Source organism: Panulirus ornatus, chromosome 46, assembly GCF_036320965.1.
Source record: "Panulirus ornatus isolate Po-2019 chromosome 46, ASM3632096v1, whole genome shotgun sequence".
NCBI classification, from domain to species: Eukaryota; Metazoa; Arthropoda; class Malacostraca; order Decapoda; family Palinuridae; genus Panulirus; species Panulirus ornatus.
In genome coordinates this window covers 37,032,014-37,056,888 of record NC_092269.1, presented here as the reverse complement: position 1 = coordinate 37,056,888, position 24,875 = coordinate 37,032,014, and the positions used below count along the sequence as shown (strand labels likewise).

General features: G+C 41.6%; 1 protein-coding gene across 1 annotated transcript in view; it reads right to left on the bottom strand.

Annotated features, from left to right (window-relative positions):
- LOC139763232 (uncharacterized) overlaps positions 1-24,875 on the bottom strand; it is a 110,898-nt gene that overhangs the window by 3,643 nt on the left and 82,380 nt on the right. The window contains 12 exon segments of the mRNA XM_071689114.1: positions 10,892-11,002; positions 11,204-11,315; positions 11,430-11,670; positions 11,884-12,024; positions 12,133-12,269; positions 13,341-13,460; positions 15,388-15,543; positions 15,755-15,853; positions 18,371-18,555; positions 18,881-19,168; positions 19,274-19,410; positions 24,397-24,552. Coding sequence (XP_071545215.1) covers positions 10,892-11,002; positions 11,204-11,315; positions 11,430-11,670; positions 11,884-12,024; positions 12,133-12,269; positions 13,341-13,460; positions 15,388-15,543; positions 15,755-15,853; positions 18,371-18,555; positions 18,881-19,168; positions 19,274-19,410; positions 24,397-24,552 — 1,883 coding nt within the window.

Below are 24,875 nucleotides of genomic sequence, written 5' to 3'. Positions count from 1 at the left end.
TATGTCTGATAATCATAAAACATCAAGAAATATTTTAGATTTATCCTAATTAATGTAGTTCCTTGATCTGTCTAACGATAAGTAAACCAATAAATGGGAATAAGAAGTAGGCTTGACTATTAAAGCAGCCTGACTGGTGCCGGGTTGCCACCCTCTGGCTGAAGATGTTCCGCAGCGACCAGTAATTGTTGCTGGTAACCAAGGTGACTCCCTACTCCTCGCACACCCTTCAACTGTTTGTGTCCACCAATACCAGCTAAGCTTTGTGTCCATCCAGCTATCAGATCTGAGTGAACAGGGTATACTCATACTAGTAACATCAACATGAAAGCAATGAACAAACTAAATACACTAATTACCACCAAAATTGCACAAAAAAGACCATATATAAATACAATTAATACCCTCCACTTAAAACAATGCCTCACCTGCCTAGTCTTCCTCACTCTCAAAAGCAAATTCAATGAAAATGCAAATCACACAAACCAGATAACCATGAGTCACTGCCTGCCTTACAATCGCAAACACTCAATGTCTCACGAAGGGACATACTCGTAATACAGTCCCACCTCAAAAATTAATAATGAACCCCTCCCACACAAACCACCAGCCCCACAACTCAAACCTCATCAACCTCTACCCCCCCCCCCCCCCCAATAAATTAAATAACACATACACATTTAAATACCAGAACAACCGACCCACACTCAATCATAAAACTACAACCCATCAGACAAACTAACACAAACACATTTAAATACTAGAACAACCGACCTCCAAACTCAATCATAAACTACAACCCATCAGACAAACACACATCATGCTCTCCCACTTACTCAGAACATGACAACCAAACACAATAAATACCATCTCAAAACACTTCATGACCAAATATCATCAATAAGATACCAAGTTCTTACTCAACAGCCATGCTGCACTCTCTGTACACACTTTGTGGTCCCAACCAGAAGACATAGCCACCTTCGTCATATCTGTACAATGCTCATAAGGACAAAATGGACTCCTGGGACATAAAAGTAAAGTAAGGTGTGAATATACTTACTGCTCAACATCCCAAAACTTTCTGCATACACATCACAACACTGTGGTCCTAACCAAAGAACAAAGCCAGCTTACTCAGTGCTGTATGAGTCTCATTAGGATATAAAGGACTCCTCAGGTTGGAATGTATGATCAATGCCTCAAGGCCACATCACAAAAGAAAGTGTATATTTCTTGAGGCTGCATCTCTGGGGTTCATCTTCAACTAATTCTTCACTCAAACATTTCCTGCTACCACAAGTAACCCAGCCTTAAACTGCAGGAGCCTTTACAAGTGTCATGGGTAACACCAGGGCTCACCAATACTGATATAATTAAAAATAACACAGGAAATGTAAAACAAGTATGAAAAAAATATAAATAAAAAAATTGATTCATTTCCTTTCATGCACTTCCTGCATTAGTGAGCTACTGCCTCCAATGGATGAAGAAAGGGCTCAATCACTTGCATCCATTCTTGACCTATCATGTGAAATGCACCAAAACCACAACTCCCTCAACAGTAATCAAAAACCAAGACCTACAGACCATCCCATGGTTCCCCCCCAGGTCCCTCCTAAAACCTAAGTCAGTCTGCTGCCATGTCACTTGGTATATAACACCTCACAACTCTTAAATCCATATCATGCACGCCTTGGACCCTCTTGCATTTAGGCCCTGACTATGCACTATGTCCTTCCATCTCTGATTTGTTCTCCCCCTTCTTGTCCCATCCACTTCTAACACATAACCTCTTTTTCAACCTATCTCATTGTCTCCACTTGTCCAAAACATTTCATCACAAGCTATTCCTCCACATTCTTCCTATTACCACACCTATCTCTTATCCTTGATAAAACCACATACTGTTTCACTTCTACAACATTCCTCCTCCATGCAACATCAACTATAGCCCGTGCCTCACATGCATCCATTGTCGGGACTACTTTGCTTTCAAGCAGTAATTTTTGCCTTCCCATAAAACGACATCTCTTTCCTCAATGCTCTCATAACATTCTCACCCACCCAATGATTTACTTTTGCTTCCATGTCCACTTCAAGGTAACTAAAACAATTTACTTTAATTTCTCTACACTCCCTAACTAACCTCTGCCTTATTCAACCTATCTTTTATTTACTCTCAACTTCCTTCTTTCACACATTTTCAGTCACTAACTTGAGCTCTTGATGTCAGTTCTGTGTCATCAACAATCAACAAATGATTCTCTTAATAGGCAGCCCCCCCCCCCCCCCCCCCCCCCCCCCCCCCCCCACACACACACACACACACACACACACACACACACATTAATAACATTAGTACTCATACACACACACCTTAATCTCCTTACAAAATCTTCTCGATGATTATAATAGTACTCCATCTAAACCATAGATTTGAAAGACCTTCCAAAAGGCACATCTCTCAAACCCAACATATGCTTCTTCAAGATTTTTTTTTTTTTTTTTTTGTCGCTGTCTCCTGCGTTTGCGAGGTAGCGCAAGGAAACAGACGAAAGAAATGGCCCAACCCACCCCCATACACATGTATATACATACGTCCACACACGCAACTATACATACCTACACAGCTTTCCATGGTTTACCCCAGATGCTTCACATGCCCTGATTCAATCCACTGACAGCACATCAACCCCGGTATACCACATCGATCCAATTCACTCTATTCCTTGCCCTCCTGCATGTTCAGGCCCTGATCACACAAAATCTTTTTCACTCCATCTTTCCACCTCCAATTTGGTCTCCCACTTCTCCTCGTTCCCTCCACCTCCGACACATATATCCTCTTGGTCAATCTTTCCTCACTCATTCTCTCCATGTGCCCAAACCACTTCAAAACACCCTCTTCTGCTCTCTCAACCACGCTCTTTTTATTTCCACACATCTCTCTTACCCTTACGTTACTTACTCGATCAAACCACCTTACACCACACATTGTCCTCAAACATCTCATTTCCAGCACATCCATCCTCCTGCGCACAACTCTATCCATAGCCCACGCCTCGCAACCATACAACATTGTTGGAACCACTATTCCTTCAAACATACCCATTTTTGCTTTCCGAGATAATGTTCTCGACTTCCACACATTCTTCAAGGCTCCCAGGATTTTCGCCCCCTCCCCCACCCTATGATCCACTTCCGCTTCCATGGTTCCATCCGCTGCCAGATCCACTCCCAGATATCTAAAACACTTTACTTCCTCCAGTTTTTCTCCATTCAAATTTACCTCCCAATTGACTTGACCCTCAACCCTACTGTACCTAATAACCTTGCTCTTATTCACATTTACTCTTAACTTTCTTCTTTCACACACTTTACCAAACTCAGTCACCAGCTTCTGCAGTTTCTCACATGAATCAGCCACCAGCGCTGTATCATCAGCGAACAACAACTGACTCACTTCCCAAGCTGTCTCATCCCCAACAGACTTCATACTTACCCCTCTTTCCAAAACTCTTGCATTCACCTCCCTAACAACCCCATCCATAAACAAATTAAACAACCATGGAGACATCACACACCCCTGCCGCAAACCTACATTCACTGAGAACCAATCACTTTCCTCTCTTCCTACACGTACACATGCCTTACATCCTCGATAAAAACTTTTCACTGCTTCTAACAACTTGCCTCCCACACCATATATTCTTAATACCTTCCACAGAGCATCTCTATCAACTCTATCATATGCCTTCTCCAGATCCATAAATGCTACATACAAATCCATTTTCTTCAAGATCTATAAATACTATATACAATCATCCTGTTTCTTAAAAAACTCTTGAGCCACACATCAACACTTAAAGCACATTCCTCCTCCTCCCAGTCTGGTGCTCTCCTCCTGTACACATTACACTCAAGAGAGACTTATACCTCAATAATTTGAACACTTATCTTTGACCCCTAGTCTTTATACAATGGCACTACATTAAAAGTCATAACTAACAAATCAACAACACAGATACATCTTTTCTTAAATTCAACTGCAATACTCCAGCTGCTTTTTCATCTTACCCAAGGCTTTCTATAGCTCTACCTCCTCATATTTCATGACTTACTTTGCATACATCTCCGACCCTACATCTGCCACAACATATAGACTCACATTACTCAGTTCATCTCCTCACAATCTGTTACCACTTCCCCATTTGCCCCCCCCCCCCCACCAATGTTCCCATTTCTTTAACATTTTTCGCACAAGTAACCTTATTTTCAAGAAACGATTTCATCCACAAAGTGTACTTACCCAAACTCTCAGGTGCCCTCTATTTCATGCACTTTCTTCTAGATCTTCTGTTATTTCCTTTCATATACTTCCTTATCATTTGCATTCCTCTTTCATGGGCAACTTTACTTTCTCAACCCACCACTCAATACCACCCTTTCTCACTTACCTATTTTCCAAATGCCATGCACATTTCTCTCACACATGCCAGCACTGCTTCCCTAAATCTTGCCATTCCTAACCCATTTCATTCGCTATCACCTCATTCCAACTCAATTTTCCCGCTTTTTCTTTATATCTCTCATGCTTTCATCACCTTCATCTCACCCATGTCATTTCCTCTTCCTAAAACCTTGCCTCCACCAAACATGTCTCTTCAAACCTCTCATACTTTCACCACCCTCATCTCACCCATATTATTTCCTCTTTTCCTAAAACCTCGCTTCCACCAAAGAATACATACATATTTATCATACTTGTTGGTTGTTTCCTGTGTTAGCACTACAAACAGACAAAGAAATAAAGGCTGCATGCCCTTACAACTATTCTCTAGCTGTCATGTGCAATGCACCAAAACCACAGCCTACCCATCCACATACAGCACCTTGGATCATTACATGGTTTCTCCATTTCTCTTCATGTCCTCTTGTTCAGTCCAATTACGACACATAGCACCTCACTGCTCCAAGTCACTCTATCCCATGCACCTCCTGCATATCCATCTCTAGTTTGGTCTCCTTTGCCCCTTTATAACCTTTCTAGCTCTTCCAACCACACTCTTCCTACTATCGCCCTTCTCTCTCTCACCCCATGATTACTTACATGACCAAGTCATCTCACACCACAGATTGTCCTCAAACATATCAAGTTTTCTCTAATTGTGTTAACCATTCTAACCTATTTTTACAATTTTACTGTACTCAGACATATCAAGTTTTCTTTAATCATGTTAACCATTCTAACCTATTTTTACAATTTTACACTAATCAATAAAGCTTCAACATTTTCAGCCATTCTTTTTTAATCTTAATGTCATTTCATTTTTGTAAGGTGCGTTGAAGAGAAGCAAAATACTTAGAAAGATAATCCTGAACATGCAGGAAGATAAATGGTGTGAATGGGCATTGGAATGATGTGGTATGTGAAAGACAGCGTGCTGTCAACGGACTAAACCATGGGGCTTGGTCCTGGATAAAGGGCTTTTGTTCTGGTGCATTTTACATGACAACTAAGGAATGGATGCGACTGAGTGCAGCTGTTCTTCTCTATTCTTAACACTACCTCCTAAAATGGCACTTGGGTATGGCAGAAAAATAAAGAAATGATTAATGAACATGAATCATTAATCCACCATTTCATCTACTTCCAAGATATCCCTATATACATATATATATATATATTTTTTTTTTTTTTATTATACTTTGTCGCTGTCTCCCGCGTTTGCGAGGTAGCGCAAGGAAACAGACGAAAGAAATGGCCCAACCCTCCCCCATACACATGTACATACACATGTCCACACACGCAAATATACATACCTACACAGCTTTCCATGGTTTACCCCGGACGCTTCACATGCCTTGATTCAATCCACTGACAGCACGTCAACCCCTGTATACCACATCGCTCCAATTCACTCTATTCCTTGCCCTCCTTTCACCCTCCTGCATGTTCAGGCCCCGATCACACAAAATCCTTTTCACTCCATCTTTCCACCTCCAATTTGGTCTCCCTCTTCTCCTCGTTCCCTCCACCTCCGACACATATATCCTCTTGGTCAATCTTTCCTCACTCATTCTCTCCATGTGCCCAAACCACTTCAAAACACCCTCTTCTGCTCTCGCAACCACGCTCTTTTTATTTCCACACATCTCTCTTACCCTTACGTTACTTACTCGATCAAACCACCTCACACCACACATTGTCCTCAAACATCTCATTTCCAGCACATCCATCCTCCTGCGCACAACTCTATCCATAGCCCACGCCTCGCAACCATACAACATTGTTGGAACCACTATTCCTTCAAACATACCCATTTTTGCTTTCCGAGATAATGTTCTCGACTTCCACACATTCTTCAAGGCCCCCAGAATTTTCGCCCCCTCCCCCACCCTATGATCCACTTCCGCTTCCATGGTTCCATCCGCTGACAGATCCACTCCCAGATATCTAAAACACTTCACTTCCTCCAGTTTTTCTCCATTCAAACTCACCTCCCAATTGACTTGACCCTCAACCCTACTGTACCTAATAACCTTGCTCTTATTCACATTTACTCTTAACTTTCTTCTTCCACACACTTTACCAAACTCAGTCACCAGCTTCTGCAGTTTCTCACATGAATCAGCCACCAGCGCTGTATCATCAGCGAACAACAACTGACTCACTTCCCAAGCTCTCTCATCCCCAACAGACTTCATACTTGCCCCTCTTTCCAAAACTCTTGCATTTACCTCCCTAACAACCCCATCCATAAACAAATTAAACTACCATGGAGACATCACACACCCCTGCCGCAAACCTACATTCACTGAGAACCAATCACTTTCCTCTCTTCCTACACGTACACATGCCTTACATCCTCGATAAAAACCTTTCACTGCTTCTAACAACTTGCCTCCCACACCATATATTCTTAATACCTTCCACAGAGCATCTCTATCAACTCTATCATATGCCTTCTCCAGATCCATAAATGCTACATACAAATCCATTTGCTTTTCTAAGTATTTCTCACATACATTCTTCAAAGCAAACACCTGATCCACACATCCTCTACCACTTCTGAAACCACACTGCTCTTCCCCAATCTGATGCTCTGTACATGCCTTCACCCTCTCAATCAATACCCTCCCATATAATTTACCAGGAATACTCAACAAACTTATACCTCTGTAATTTGAGCACTCACTTTTATCCCCTTTGCCTTTGTACAATGGCACTATGCACGCATTCCGCCAATCCTCAGGCACCTCACCATGAGTCATACACACATTAAATAACCTTACCAACCAGTCAACAACACAGTCACCCCCTTTTTTAATAAATTCCACTGCAATACCATCCAAACCTGCTGCCTTGCCGGCTTTCATCTTCCGCAAAGCTTTTACTACCTCTTCTCTGTTTACCAAATCATTTTCCCTAACCCTCTCACTTTGCACACCACCTCGACCCAAACACCCTATATCTGCCACTCTGTCATCAGACACATTCAACAAACCTTCAAAATACTCATTCCATCTCCTTCTCACATCACCACTACTTGTTATCACCTCCCCATTTACGCCCTTCACTGAAGTTCCCATTTGCTCCCTTGTCTTACGCACCCTATTTACCTCACTCCAGAACATCTTTTTATTCTCCCTAAAATTTACTGATAGTCTCTCACCCCAACTCTCATTTGCCCTTTTTTTCACCTCTTGCACCTTTCTCTTGACCTCCTGTCTCTTTCTTTTATACTTCTCCCACTCAATTGCATTTTTTCCCTGCAAAAATCGTCCAAATGCCTCTCTCTTCTCTTTCACTAATACTCTTACTTCTTCATCCCACCACTCACTACCCTTTCTATATATATATATATATATATATATATATATATATATATATATATTTTTTTTTTTTTTTTTTTTTTTCATACTTTGTCGCTGTCTCCCGCGTTTGCGAGGTAGCGCAAGGAAACAGACGAAAGAAATGGCCCAAACCCCCCCCCCCCCCATACACATGTACATACACGTCCACACACGCAAATATACATACCTACACAGCCTTCCATGGTTTACCCCTAGACGCTTCACATGCCTTGGTTCAATCCACTGACAGCACGTCAACCCCTGTATACCACATCGCTCCAATTCACTCTATTCCTTGCCCTCCTTACACCCTCCTGCATGTTCAGGCCCCGATCACACAAAATCTTTTTCACTCCATCTTTCCACCTCCAATTTGGTCTCCCTCTTCTCCTCGTTCCCTCCACCTCCGACACATATATCCTCTTGGTCAATCTTTCCTCACTCATTCTCTCCATGTGCCCAAACCATTTCAAAACACCCTCTTCTGCTCTCTCAACCACGCTCTTTTTATTTCCACACATCTCTCTTACCCTTACGTTACTTACTCGATCAAACCACCTCACACCACACATTGTCCTCAAACATCTCATTTCCAGCACATCCATCCTCCTGCGCACATCTCTATCCATAGCCCACGCCTCGCAACCATACAACATTGTTGGAACCACTATTCCTTCAAACATACCCATTTTTGCTTTCCGAGATAATGTTCTCGACTTCCACACATTTTTCAAGGCTCCCAAAATTTTCGCCCCCTCCCCCACCCTATGATCCACTTCCGCTTCCATGGTTCCATCCGCTGACAGATCCACTCCCAGATATCTAAAACACTTCACTTCCTCCAGTTTTTCTCCATTCAAACTCACCTCCCAATTGACTTGACCCTCACCCCTACTGTACCTAATAACCTTGCTCTTATTCACATTTACTCTTAACTTTCTTCTTCCACACACTTTACCAAACTCAGTCACCAGCTTCTGCAGTTTCTCACATGAATCAGCCACCAGCGCTGTATCATCAGCGAACAACAACTGACTCACTTCCCAAGCTCTCTCATCCCCAACAGACTTCATACTTGCCCCTCTTTCCAGGACTCTTGCATTTACCTCCCTAACAACCCCATCCATAAACAAATTAAACAACCATGGAGACATCACACACCCCTGCCGCAAACCTACATTCACTGAGAACCAATATATATATATATATATATATATATATATATATAATTTTCCAAAAGAAGGAACAGAGAAGGGGGCCAGGTGAGGATATTCCTCAAAGGCCCAGTCCTCTGTTCTTAACGCTACCTCGCTATCGCGGGAAAATGGCGAAATAGTATGAAAAAAAAAAAAAAAAAAATATAATATATATATATATATATATATATATATATATATACACACACACCATCAAATTCTCTGTTTTTCTTTTTAAATTTAAGGAAGTGATAGGCCCTGCACTACCTATAATGTCCCCTAGTTTCAGGTGCTCATGCACCTGCAGCACGGGTGTGTGATGTCACTGTTAATGTTTTATTTCTTTACTGACCTGGTAAAAGATGGGAATGCAAGGGTCTTGGAGACAAGAATGAATCTACACTTTCGAGTAGTGAAACTTGGAACACAAGTCATTTGTAATTTGATTATAACAACACTAAACTGAAGTAGAATCACTTATTTTTGACTTCCATAGAACAAATGATATGAGAAATCTGATTAATGGCAATTTTAAGCTGTGCAGAGCCAAATGTAATTTGGGTGGGAATTGTAATGAAGGGAAATTGCAGGACATGAAGTGTTTTAGAGAGCTATAAGTGAATATAGCTGAAGTAAGTAATTGAAAGCAAGAAGAGGCAAATATCCTAAAGTACTAGGATACATGTGCAACGAGAGATCACTACCTAGGAGGGCCAACATGGACATGACATAGTCCCAACAGTGTCATATGGATATGAAACATAGGCTCTAGATGACAATCTATGAAATTGGGGTGAGGTGTTGAAATGTTTCGGGGTCAGTGCAAAGCATGAGGAAGGCTGATTAACTCAGAAAAGATATGATAAGGGCCAGTGTGGTAGAGTATCATACACATACCTTATGAGGGTGTGTTGAAATGGATTCAAACAACAAATAAAATGAGTGAAGATACATTGACAGAGGGAATGTGTGTGTGTGTGTGTGTGGTGCAAGACAACAAAATTGGAAATGGGATGCAGTTAAAAAAGTTTCAAACACTCAGGACCTCAAATTGCAAGTGTGAGCCATATGCAGAAAGCAGTGTGTTGGAGAGATGCCACGTATAGGGAGCACTTGCTGTGGAGATGCTGAATGGGGGTATATTAAGTGGTCAGTGGGAATGAGAGGATTTGTAAGGCCTTTGTGTGGACGAGGGGTTGTGGCTGGTTCATTATGCCCGATGCACAGACAGCACACAAACAAAAGTGGCTGCATCTTCATGCTACCTTGCTAGAGTGGGAAACGGTGAAAGTTTAGAAGAATGAATATATCATAAGGAATATTAGACAGAAAATAATTATTTCTATTACTACGACAACTACTGAAACTCCACGCAAATGATCACAGATGTGAAACTAAAGATGACTAACACTGAAGGAATTTCTTTTGTTTTACAACAAACATCAAAATGCAATTACAAAATAGCAATACAGCATTAACTTTACTCTTCAAAAAGAAAAAAAAAATACAACTATGCAGGCGAACTGATACCTTATCTTAAAATCTTTTTTCTACATGCATATTTTGAAATACAGTTACTTCCAATTCATGCGGAAATTAATGATGCAAATCTAAACTTAACCTACGTAGTTAGGGATGACAAAAATTCACCAACAGAAATCTATTGGCAATACAGTTTCTAATGGGACATTACAAGAAATGCCTTTACAAACTGTCTCGTCTCACGTGCGATGTAGAGGAGGACGCAAGACGAGCACGATGTACACCATTCAATACGGGCAAACATTCAAAATATTGGGAGATCACTTCCAATCATGCAGGGGTGCCAATTGTACCTGCACGAGAGAAGAGGTTGCCCACGTGGGCCACACTTCCCATGGGAGGGGGTGGCGGACGTACGTACTCGCTCATTTGCTCTAACCCATCGTAAGCACTGGTAGCACCTCCTGTGCAACCACGTTGGCCAGAGAGAGTCCAACACCATGTTAGTACCATGTCTCTGTTGCTTCAAGCAACACTCACGTTAAGACACAAGAAAGCCCACACTAGAATGAGCTTCTTAAATTTCACTCATTTCCAATCTACTATTACAACCACCTTATGACATTATTTACAAATTTTTTTTTTATTTTTTTACACTTTCTCACCTTGGCTGGAGTGTCCATTGACTTTGGCAGGAGAATCCATGGCCAACTGACTAGCTGTGACTGATTTGGTTTGAAGAGTCCCAGATTTGTTGGGTGAACTCGTACCACCAGGCTGTGAAAGCAAAATGAATGTCTGCATGTTTTTCCTTTCATGTTTCTTTTTCCACTGTCCTAAACTTTTTGTGATTCACATGTGTCCATAGAGAAAGAGGGCAAGTATTCATACCTCTCCTAACAGCTGCCGCAGTCTATGGAGCTGAGCTTCCAGCTGCCTGTTATGCTCTTCTAAGATACCCATTCGAGCCTCTAGCCGTCCCTTGTGCTGACGGAGAAGTTTTGCCTCTGCAAGCATGTCTGCTTCAGAACGCTGACTCGTTAAACCATCGTCAGGAGGAGATCCAACAGGCTGCTGAGACTTGAGACGGTCATATTCTGCCTGAAGGACGCTATTCTCTTCTTCGAGTGCCCTGGAGGTCAAAAACAAAAACATAATCTTATCTGTTAAGATGTAAAATGTATTTATTTCCTCATGTCAACTCCTTTCCAAATTCATGTTTGAGACAACGCCAAATGATGCATCATGTGATGTTAGTAACTTCTTTTAATGATGGTTAAATCATTACTTAGCCAGCACTCCATAAGTCCAAAACAAAGCACTATATACTCGAAGCAAAACAAACCTGATCATCTGCTCCAATTCGTCCTTTTGTTCTGCATCAACGGCAGCCATAATTTGCAGGGGTGAACGCGGAACAGGCAATGGGGCGTCAGAAGAGCTGAGTGACTGGCAGTACTGAGCGATTAATCCATGTTCGTCCTCGCTGAAAAACAAAATATATAACACATTGCTTATGGCTGAACCTGTGCTTTATATATCACAACAATCTTAAACACTAATTCCATTCTTGACCAAACAAGTGTCCTCAAACCTGTCAGGCGTAGAGTTTGAGTTGGTTCGCAGCTCCACTTCCGCCAGGCGAGAAGCATACAGCTCCAAACGTGAATGCATGTCTTGACTGGTGACGTTGTGCTGAGGGGATGGGGAGGGTGATTCCAATGGATCGCCCTACAAGAATATTACAGAATTGGATTTGCATGTGTCACAGGTGAAATGGGGTACATTACGTCACATCTCTTTAGATGGACCATAATTTCTATTGTATTTTACTTTGATTTAAGCTCCTAAATACAGGAGCCATAAAATCTTAAAATTTCTGTTTCAATGAAAATTTGCATTTAAACATTGAATCACACCATTAACTTCAAACATAGTTTGCACTACTTTTCTACCTATTCCAACAGGCTTTCTCAGTCAAATGGTTTCAAATGCATCCATCCAACTTCCATGCAACCCAATTAATGATTAGAAACCCTCTACCATTCATAAATCCTCTTATCCCTCATCTCTTTCCATATCTCCCCTCCCCTTCTGCCTACTTATTTCACCAAAACTTTCGTACACCCTTAAAAAAATTTTCCAACCACCTCGTCTCCAGTCCCCTCTTATAAGTTTTCCTTACACCATTCATGTTACTCTATACACCAATCTTGACACAACTGTTTAGGATTGGTCATTTCATGAATACAAGTACACACTCGTAGTTGAGTCCATCTACAATCCATGTCTAGTTCCCAACTGAAATCGAGTCTTTGCCCCTCTTTGATGTTGTACATTTCTCTAAGCCTCTATCTGCATAGCATGTTTCTGTATCTCCCATGATTGGGGTAATCACTTTCTTAATTGATGCTCCATCCAGTTTCTCTTCATTTCTTACACTCATTCTTTACAATGAACAAAATGGCAGCAATAATGTGACTGCCTTCTCACGTGTCAAACTTTCTGGGAAATATTTCATACTCCCTCTCTTTTATGAGTCATAAAAATTTCTAAATTTTGAAGAATCATTCATAAATATTTTGCACACCTGAGCCATTCTCTGCTACTCCTCACTGATGATGAGGCAAAGTATTTTCTCTATTTTTCTTCCTCTTCAATAAAATATCAAAGCAATTTTAAAAGCATGCCTAAATTATTATACCAACAACTTAAAATGTCATATCTAAAAACCATACAACAAAAAATTGTAAATTGGAGTTTTAAACAAACACTTCAAACCATGATGATTACATTTCTTACCTCCAGTACTGTCTGTACAGGTAGATAACCCTTCTTTGTGTGCTTCTGTAGAGATCGCTTTGACTTGAATTTATTCTTCAGTGCTTTAGTGAAATCCTTCACATCTTCACCAGCAGTTGTCTGAAAAAGTATTTATCTTTTTTTATACCTGACTTGACATATGAAGAGAATGAGTGAGGAAAGATTGACAAAGAAGACATATGTGTCAGAGGTGGAGGGAACAAGGAGAAGCAGGAGACCAAATTGGAGGTGGAGGGATGGAGTGAAAAAGATTTTGAGTGATCGGGGTCTGAGCATACAGTAGGGTGAGAGGCGTGCAAGGAATAGAGTGAACTGGAACAATGTGGTATACTGGGGTTGATATGTTGTCAATGGACTGAACCAGGACATGTGAAGCGTCTGGGGTAAACCATGGAAAAGTCTGTGGGGCCTGGATGTGGATAGGGAACTGTGGTTTTGGTGCATTACACATGACAGCTAGAGACACAGTGTGAACGAATGAGGCCTTTTTGTCTGTATACCTGTCACTACCTTGCTGAAGCATGGGATAGCGATGCTGTTTTCCTGTGGGGCAGGGCAGTGCCAGGAATGGATGAAGGCAAGCAAGTATGAATATGTACATGTGAGCTTGGGAAGGAGACTTGTGTGAGGAAGTACCAGGAGAGACTGAGTACTGAATGGAAAAAGGTGACAACAAAGGAGGTAAGGGGAGTGGGGGAGGAATGGGATGTATTTAGGGAAGCAGTGATGGCTTGTGCAAAAGATGCTTGTGGCATGAGAAGCGTGGGAGGTGGGTTGATTAGAAAGGGTAGTGAGTGGTGGGATGAAGAAGTAAGATTATTAGTGAAAGAGAAGAGAGATGCATTTGGATGATTTTTGCGGGGAAATAATACAGAGTGGGAGATGTATAAAAGAAAGAGGCAGGAGGTCAAGAGAAAGGTTCAAGAGGTGAAAAAGAGGGCAAATGAGAGAGACTTTGTCACTCCCTAACAACCCCATCCATAAACAAATTAAACAACCATAGAGACATCACACACCCCTGTCGCAAACCAACATTCACTGAGAACCAATCACTTTCCTCTCTTCATACACGTATACATGCCTTACATCGTCGATAAAAACTTTTCACTGCTTCTAACAACTTGCCTCCCACACCATATATTAGTAACTTACACAGAGCATCTCTATCAACTCTATCATATGCCTTTTCTAGATCCATAAATGCTACAAACAAATCCATTTGTTTTTCTAAGTATTTCTCACATACATTCTTCAAAGCAAACACCTGATCGACACATCCTCTACCACTTCTGAAATCACACTGCTCTTCCCCAGTCTGATGCTCTGTACATGCCTTCACCCTCTCAATCAATACCTTCCCATATAATTTACCAGGAATACTCAACAAACTTATACCTCTGTAATTTGAGCACTCACTTTGTACAATGGCACTATGCAAGCATTCTGCCAATCCTCGGGCACCTACCCGTGAGTCATACATACATTAAATATCCTTACCACTGCCTTGCGGGCTTTCATCTTCCGCAAAGCTTTTCCTGCCTCTTCTCTGCTTACCAAATCATTTTCCTGAACCCTTTCACTTTGCACACCACCTCGACCAAACCACCCTATATCTCCCATTCTATCATCAAACACATTTAACAAACCTTCAAAATACTCACTCCATCTCCTTCTCACATCACCACTACTTGTCATCACCTCCCCATTAGCTCCCTTCACTGAAGTTCCCATTTGTTCCCTTGTCTTATGCACTTTATTTACCTCCTTCCAAAACATCTTTTTATTCTCCCTAAAATTCAATGATACTCTCTCACTCCAACTCTCATTTGCCCTCATTTTCCCTGAAAGACCTGGGAAACAGCAATTATGTATAATAAAACAACAACAACAAAAACCACTTGATACTATTAAATTCATAATGATTACTGCATTTACTGTAACTTCAAATTCCAGCACACTGTGACGCATGAAAATGGTGTCACTTCCGATGAGTCTCAATCTTTTATTGCACCCATGAAAGACTCACCGCCGTGCAGTATTCGTGCATAGGGTGAGTAATCTTGTGACTTTTGCCACTACGACCGTCGAAGAAGCACCGTTGGCACATGTCGAAGCTGAGGCACTTCAGACAACGGTATCTCAAACCAACAATTGGGTAGGCCTTGCAGATGTTACATTTCACCTGCACAGTGAAAAAAAAATAAAAAAATGAGACATGCGACTAATGGGTTACTGTTTGAAACATTTATCCTGCACTTTCCACTAACTGTCCTTTGTGGTCTTCAAATGTGATCATAAATAACCATCAAAACTATAGTCAAGAAAATGTAAAATGATATGCTTTCATGTTAATGACACCTCTATTGGTGCTATGGAATAAAACTCATTCCTACCTGATGCTGAATGTTCTCTGAAGCAGCTACACGGTGTAGGACGGCAAGCCACACGAGTGACTGGGGTTCTTGTTGTACCCATGTTAGGAAATGCACGGCCTGTCAATGACAAAGTACATTTACTTTTTATGACCTATGTTAAACTTGAAAAATATCAAAACTCTAACATTTGTTAAATCAGGAATGTCTTCTAAAAATAATTAATTTCAAGAGAAGCAAGAGGTGAAAAAGAGAGCAAATGAGAGTTGGGGTGAGAGAGTTTCATCAAATTTTAGGGAGAATAAAAAGATGTTTTAGAAGGAGGTAAATAAAGTGTGCAAGACAAGAGAACAAATGGGAACATCGGTGAAGGGGGCAAATGAGGACGTTATAACAAGTAGTGGTGATGTGAGGAGATGGAGTGAGTATTTTGAAGGTTTGTTGAATGTCTTAGATGATTGAGTGGCAGATATAGGGTGTTTTGGTCAAGGTGGTGTGTGAAGTGAGAGGGGTTGGGGAAAATGATTTGGTAAACAGAGAAGACGTAGTAAAAGCTTTGCGGAAGATGAAAGCTGGCAAGGCAGTGGGTTTTACAGTGGAATTTATTAAAAAAAAAAAAAAGGGGGTGACTGTGTTGTTGACTGGTTGTTAAGGATATTCAATGTATGTATTACTCATGGTGAGGTGCCTGAGGATTGGCAGAATGCATGCATAGTGCCATTGTACAAAGGCAAAGGGGATAAAGGTGAGTGCTCAAATTACAGAGGTATAAGTTTGTTGAGTATTCCTGGGAAGTCATATGGGAGGGTATTGATTGATAGGGTGAAGGCATATACAGAGCATCAGATTGGGGAAGAGCAGTGTGGTTTTACAAGTGGTAGATGTGTGGATCAGGGGTTTGCTTTGAAGAATGTATGTGAGAAATACTTAGAAAAGCAAATGGATTTGTATGTGGCATTTATGCTTCTGGAGAAGGCATATGATAAAGATGCTATGTGGAAGGTAGTAAGAATATATGGTGTGGGAGGAAAGTTGTTTGAGAGAAAATTGTTTGAAGCAGTGAAAAGTTTTTATCAAGGATGTAAGGCATATGTATGAATAGGAAGAGAGGAAAGTGATTGGTACTCAGTGAATGTCGGTTTGCGACAGGGGTGCATGCTGTCTCCATGGTTGTTTAATTTGTTTATGGATGGGGTTGTTAGGGAGGTGAATGAAAGAGTTTTGGAGAGAGGGGCAAGTATGCAGTCTGTTGTGGATGAGAGGGCTTGGGAAGTGAGTCAGTTGTTGTTCACTGATGATACAGCGCTGGGGCTGATTCGGGTGAGAAACTGCAGAAGCTGGTGACTGAGTCTGGTAGTGTGTGAAAGAAGAAAGCTGAGAGTAAATGTGAATAAGAGCAAGGTTATTAGGTACAGTTGGGTTGCAGGACAAGTCAATTGAGAGGTAAGTTTGAATGGAGAAAAACTGGAGGAAGTGAAGTCTCTTAGATATCTGGGAGTGGATTTGGCAGTGGATGGAACTATGGAAGCGGAAGTGAGGCAAAGGGTGGGGGAGGGGGCGAAAGTTCTGGGAACGATGAAAAATGTGTGGAAGGCAAGAAAATTATCTCGGAAAGCAAAAATGGGTATGTTTGAAGGACTAGTGGTTTCCACAATGTTATATGGTTGCGAGGCGTGGGCTATAGATAGAGATGTGTGGAGGAGGGTGGATGTGTTGGAAATGAGATGTTTGAGGACAATATGTGGTGTGAGGTGTTTTGATCGAGTAAGTAATGAATGGGTAAGAGAGATGTGTGGTTGAGAGAGCAGAAGAGGGTGTTCTGAAATGGTTTGGTTACATGGAGAGAATGAGTGAGGAAAGATTGACAAAGAGGATATATGTGTCAAAGGTGGAGGGAACGAGGAGAAGTGGGAGACCAAATTGGAGGTGGAAAGCAGGAGTGAAAAAGATTTTGAGCGACTGGGGCCTGAACATGCAGGAGGGTAAAAGGCATGCAAGGAATGGAGTGAATTGGAACAATGTGGTATACCGGGGTCAACGTGCTGTCAAAGGATTTAACCAGGGCATGTGAAGTGTCTAGGGTAAACCATGGAAAGTTTTGTGGGGCCTGGATGTGGAAAGGGAGCTGTGGTTTTGGTGCATTATACATGACAGCTAGAGACTGAATGTGAACGAATGTGGCCTTTGTCGTTTTTTCCTAGCGCTAACTCGTGCGCATGCGGGGGGGAGGGGGTTGTCATTTTATGTGTGGTGTGGTGGCAGTGGGAATGAATAAAGGCAGCAAATATGAATTATGTACAAGTGTATATATGTATATGTCTGTGTATGTATATATGTGTATACGTTGAAATGTATAGGTATGTTTATGTGTGTATGTGGACATGTATGTGGGTGGGTTGGGCCATTCTTTCATCTGTTTCCTTGTGCTACCTCGCTAATGCGGGAGACAGTGAAAAAAAAGAGGATGTTTAATCTAATGGCTATTTCTTAAATTCTCTCGCATGGTAACAGAAAAGAACCATTGCATTCACTTCAGTATTCCTTCTCTAGCACAAACTACACATGAACGTATTTCAAACTACTCTTCTGTTGCACTGATGTCTCAAACTTTTGTATTCACCAACACTATTTCCTGACCTCAACTGTTTCTCTGTCTTTGCCAGCCTTGGTGAAGCAACTTCGTACTGATGGTTCAATGTTGGATCCACCGAAGGCCGCTACTTCACCTAACTGCCGAGGAACCTGTACACAGTCGTGTAGTAGGAGACCAAGCTTTCGCTGATCTGCGAGGCGGTTGGGGTCAGCAATCAACCGGAACATGTCTGCAAGTCAGTACTTGTTAGTGATGTTATCTGTGTAATAACTCACCCTAACTGCCTCACTTCAAACAGTGGGGTGACAAAATCTACTCAACACTTAACACTCCCATGACACAAAACTTCAGAATCTTTTTCTCCATGCTTTTTACCCACTGTAGAGAGATTATGTACCTCCTTACAATACCAGAATGTTACACAATTCATATTAATGTAACTTACACATTCAAAAAATAACTCGGGGCTTTCTCACAATAGAAATTCATAATAACTGTGTTACCATTTAAAACTCTTTAAGTAAAAATCAATTGCCTAGTAAACATTTACATACATCTGTATTTCTCTTCAAGGTGTCCCGTGCAGAGACACACAAGTCCAATCTTGAAGGACAGCACTCTCATCTGACCTGTTCTCTGACTATCATACACATTCAAAAGCCAGTTCAGGCATAGGTCCATGGCTAAGGTGGTGTTAACTTCAGGATGATCTGCAGCAATGTTGGCATATAGGGCCGAAAGCACCACTACCATATCACCCACATCGATCAGGCGGTCATTTTGACCACGTAGACCGTGCTCATCAAAAATGTCTGTGGCCGTCTGCATTTTGGCACGATCCACTGTTGATGGAAAATTTTGCACAATTTAGTTCCATGCCCTACAGTAGATTGAATAATTAACATTCAAAATCAACATTGTGCATCTTCGCTGCAGCTGTAACTTACGTGCTAGTTTCTTCTGTAGCATCCGCAGTTTTGTGGCCGTGCGGTAGGCAGAGAACTTGATGTGGTTGAACTCTGTGAGAGAGTCTAATAAGTCCATCATGACAGGATGATCCCAGTGGGTACTCTCCTGGTCATGGCTGAAAAAATTTTAACATTAATAAAACATACCAATTTTCACTGACATATATCATCAAAGTAAAGTACTTACAGACTATTAAAGCAATATATGACTCATTCAAGCAATTTTCACTAACCTAATGGCCTCAAAAATCTATGCAGAAATGGCCTGTCTACTCTTTTCTGGTACAATGATGCTCATACATTTACCACCACAACAATATTCTTTTGTACAATTTGTAAACATTTCTTCAGTGCCTCTATCTGTAACACTAAATCAAAATTATAATAAAATGTTTAAGGACAATATGTGGTGTGAGGTGGTTTGATCAAGTAAGTAATGAAAAAGGTAAGAGATAGGTGTGGAAATAAGAAGAGTGTGGTTGAGAGAGCAGAAGAGGGTGTGTTGAAATGGTTTGGACATATGAAGAGAATGAAATAGGAAAGGTTGACAAAGAGGCTGTGTGTGTCAGAGGTGGAGGGAACAAGGAGAAGCGGGAGACCAAATTGGAGGTGGAAAGCAGGAGTGAAAAAGATTTTGAGCGATCGGGGCCTGAACATACAGGGGGGTGAGATTCATGCAAGGAATGGAGTGAATTGGAACAATGTGGAACACCGGGGTAGATGTGCTGTCAATGGACTGAACCAGGGAATGTGAAGTGTCTGGAATAAACCATGGAAAGGTGTGTAGGGCCTAGATGTGGATAAGGAGCTGTGGTTTCAGTGCATTACACATGACAGCTAGAGACAGAGGGTGAACGAATGTGGTCTTTTTTGTCTGTTTGCCTGGCGCTGCCTTGCAGAAACAGGTGGTAGCAATGCTGTTTCCTGTGGGGTGGGGTAACACCAAGAATGGATAAAGGCAAGAAAGTATGAATATGTAAATGTGTATATGTCTTTGTATATATATATATATATATATATATATATATATATTTTTTTTATATTTTTTATTATACATTGTCGCTGTCTCCCGCGTTTGCGAGGTAGCGCAAGGAAACAGACGAAAGAAATGGCCCAACCCCCCCCCCATACACATGTATATACATAGGTCCACACACGCAAATATACATACCTACACAGCTTTCCATGGTTTACCCCAGACGCTTCACATGCCTTGATTCAATCCACTGACAGCACGTCAACCCCGCTATACCACATCGATCCAATTCACTCTATTCCTTGCCCTCCTTTCACCCTCCTGCATGTTCAGGCCCCGATCACACAAAATCTTTTTCACTCCATCTTTCCACCTCCAATTTGGTCTCCCTCTTCTCCTCGTTCCCTCCACCTCCGACACATATATCCTCTTGGTCAATCTTTCCTCACTCATTCTCTCCATGTGCCCAAACCACTTCAAAACACCCTCTTCTGCTCTCTCAACCACGCTCTTTTTATTTCCACACATCTCTCTTACCCTTACGTTACTCACTCGATCAAACCACCTCACACCACACATTGTCCTCAAACATCTCATTTCCAGCACATCCATCCTCCTGCGCACAACTCTATCCATAGCCCACGCCTCGCAACCATACAACATTGTTAGAACAACTATTCCTTCAAACATACCCATTTTTGCTTTCCGAGATAATGTTCTCGACTTCCACACATTCTTCAAGGCCCCCAGAATTTTCGCCCCCTCCCCCACCCTATGATCCACTTCCGCTTCCATGGTTCCATCCGCTGCCAGATCCACTCCCAGATATCTAAAACACTTCACTTCCTCTAGTTTTTCTCCATTCAAACTCACCTCCCAATTGACTTGACCCTCAACCCTACTGTACCTAATAACCTTGCTCTTATTCACATTTACTCTTAACTTTCTTCTTCCACACACTTTACCAAACTCAGTCACCAGCTTCTGCAGTTTCTCACATGAATCAGCCACCAGCGCTGTATCATCAGCGAACAACAACTGACTCACTTCCCAAGCTCTCTCATCCCCAACAGACTTCATACTTGCCCCTCTTTCCAAAACTCTTGCATTTACCTCCCTAACAACCCCATCCATAAACAAATTAAACAACCATGGAGACATCACACACCCCTGCCGCAAACCTACATTCACTGAGAACCAATCACTTTCCTCTCTTCCTACACGTACACATGCCTTACATCCTCGATAAAAACTTTTCACTGCTTCTAACGACTTGCCTCCCACACCATATATTCTTAATACCTTCCACAGAGCATCTCTATCAACTCTATCATATGCCTTCACCAGATCCATAAATGCTACATACAAATCCATTTGCTTTTCTAAGTATTTCTCACATACATTCTTCAAAGCAAAGCACCTCATGGTGAGGTGCCTGAGGATTGGCGGAATGCTTGCATAGTGCCATTGTACAAAGGCGAAGGGGATAAAAGTGAGTGCTCAAATTACAGAAGTATAAGTTTGTTGAGTATTCCTTAGAAATTATATGGGAGGGTATTGATTGAGAGGGTAAAGGCATGTACAGAGCATCAGATTGGGGAAGAACAGTGTGGTTTCAGAAGTGGTAGAGGATGTGTGGATCAGGTGTTTGCTTTGCAGAATGTATGTGAGAAATACTTAGAAAAGCAAATGGATTTGTATGTAGCATTTATGGATCTGGAGAAGGCATATGATAGAGTTGATAGAGATGCTCTGTGGAAGGTATTAAGAATATATGGTGTGGGAGGCAAGTCGTTAGAAGCAGTGAAAAGTTTTTATCGAGGATGTAAGGCATGTGTACGTGTAGGAAGAGGGGAAAGTGATTGGTTCTCAGTGAATGTAGGTTTGCGGCATGGGTGTGTGATGTCTCCATGGATGGTTAATTTGTTTATGGATGGGGTTGTTAGGGAGGTGAATGCAAGAGTTTTGGAAAGAGGGGCAAGTATGCAGTATGTGGTGGATGAGAGAGCTTGGGAAGTGAGTCAGTTGTTGTTCGCTGATGATACAGCACTGGTGGCTGATTTGTGTGAGAAACTGCATTAGCTGGTGACTAAGTTTGGTAAAGTGTGTGAAAGAAGAATGCTGAGAGTAAATGTGAATAAGAGCAAGGTTATTAGGTACAGTAGGGTTGAGGGACAATTCAACTGGGAGGTAAGTTTGAATGGAGAAAAACTGGAGGAAGTGAAGTGTTTTACATATCTGGGAGTGGATTTGGCAGCGGATGGAACCATGGAAGCGGAAGTCAATCATACGGTGGGGGATGGGGCGAAAGTTCTGGGAGTGTTGAAGAATGCGTGGAAGTCGAGAACATTATCTCGCAAAGCAAAAATGGGTGTTTGAAGGAATAGTGGTTCCAACAATGTTATATGGTTGCGAGGTGTGGGCTATGGATAGAGTTGTGTGGAGGAGGGTGGATGTGCTGAAAATGAGATGTTTCAGGACAATATGTGGTGTGAGGTGGTTTGATCAAGTAAGTAAGAATAGGGTAAGAGATATGTGTGGTGATAAAAAGTGTTGTTGAGAGAGCAGAAGAGGGTGTTTTGAAATGGTTTGGTCACATGGAGAGAATGAGTGAGGAAAGATTGACCAAGAGGATATATGTGTCAGAGGTGGAAGGGACGAGGAGAAGTGGGAGACCAAATTGGAGGTAGAAAGATGGAGTGAAAAATATTTTGAGTGATTGGGGCCTGAACATGCAGGAGGGTGAAAGGCGCGCAAGGAACAGAGTGAATTGGAATGATGTGGTATACCGGGGTTGACGTGCGGTCAATGGATTGGACCAAGGCATGTGAAGCATCTGTGGTAAACTATGGAAAGTTGTGTGGGGTCTGGATATGGAAAGGGAGTTGTGGTTTCGGTGCATTATTACATGACAGCTAGAGACTGAGTGTGAACGAATTTGGCCTTTGTTGTCTTTTCCTAGCGCTACCTTGCACACATGCGGGGGGAGGGCGTTGTTATTTCATGTGTGGTGGGGTGGCGATGGGAAATGAATAAAGCCAAACAGTATGAATTATGTACGTGTATATATGTATATGTCTGTGTGTGTATATATATGTATACATTGAGATGTATAGGTATGTATATTTGTTTGTGTGGACGTGTATGTATATGCACGTGTTTGTGGGTGGGTTGGGCCACTCTTTCATCTGTTTCCTTGCGCTACCTCGCTAACGTGGGAGACAGCGACAAAGCAAATATTAAAGGCAAACACAATGCATTATAAAAATCAACTTCACTTTCTATGTATCTCTCAGTAACAGATTTCTGAATAATGAAATTAGTCCTGATATTTGTTGGAACGTCTCTCTCTCTCTCTCTCTCTCTCTCTCTCATTTCAGACAGACAAATATATTCCAGTATCGTCTTTGTCGGAATGGCAGCTGTTTTGCTTGCCTGAGCATCCCCTGTACCATACTCACTTGCTATGAGAGTAACCTGGAAAAATGGAGAAAAATTGGGGAAGACCTGTGGAGGACCTGAAGAATGCCTTAATAAGACCTAGGGAATACCTGGACAAGATCTGAGGGTGACCTGAGGACACTATGGGAGAAGCCCTAAAAGACATCTGGGGGAGAACTAACAGGTATGACTTGAGATTATTTGCAAGGACCATAGGAAGAAGAATTAGGGAGGACAAGAAAAGGCCTGGAAAAAGAAAACAGCACCGAGACTGAGAAAAACTTCACAAACAACATAAAGGGACCAACAATTTTTCCAATCTACCCCACTCATTTTCCTGAATGAACATCATCATGTACATACTGATGCAACTTTCATTTCCTTCGACTTTGGTTCACACCATTATACTTTCACCTAAAAGCATCCATAAAATATAAAAATACCCATGATAATATTCCACAATTTTAATGCACTCTCATTTCATTCTAACTTGTTTTGTAATTAGGCAAAGTATTTTCTTGAGCTTTCAGTCATTTTTTCTTACAATCAACAAATAAAAAATGTTATTCTCCCTTTCTGCCTCCAGTTACATTATATTTCTTCATTTCAACTCTTACTGATTAACAATATTTCATTTTTGGCCATATTATCTTATCAAATGAACACCCACTTCCTTAGAACTCACTTGATATAATAAGGCACTTTGTTGCTGGTGGTCGCCCTCTCCCAGGGTGGTGACACCGAGGATGCCAGCTGAGCTGGGGTAAGTGGCGTGACCTCACGAGACCTCCCTGCCACTTGCCGCCACCTGTCATTGACGGCTGTCTCCAATGTTTTCCATCTGTGAGTAAAAAAAGGTTGGTTTTGGTAAAGAACAATGATTATTAACAAAAGGACTTCAGATCAATACTTATGAGTCCATTTCAAATGCAAAATATGAAAAATATCTGACAATACAGTATTCTTTTTATCCAGAAATATTCTTACAAAATGGATACTGAGCTATGACTATGCACTTTTGTCTACAACATCCAAACATTCAATGTGCTACAAAGGTAAGTTTTCAAAAACTAAGATTGTGTCTCCTCCGTGGTGGCAGACGAGACGATTGTTGGGAATGTTGAGGTTGTATTCACTCCTGTCCCGCTAATGTTGATGAGCAAA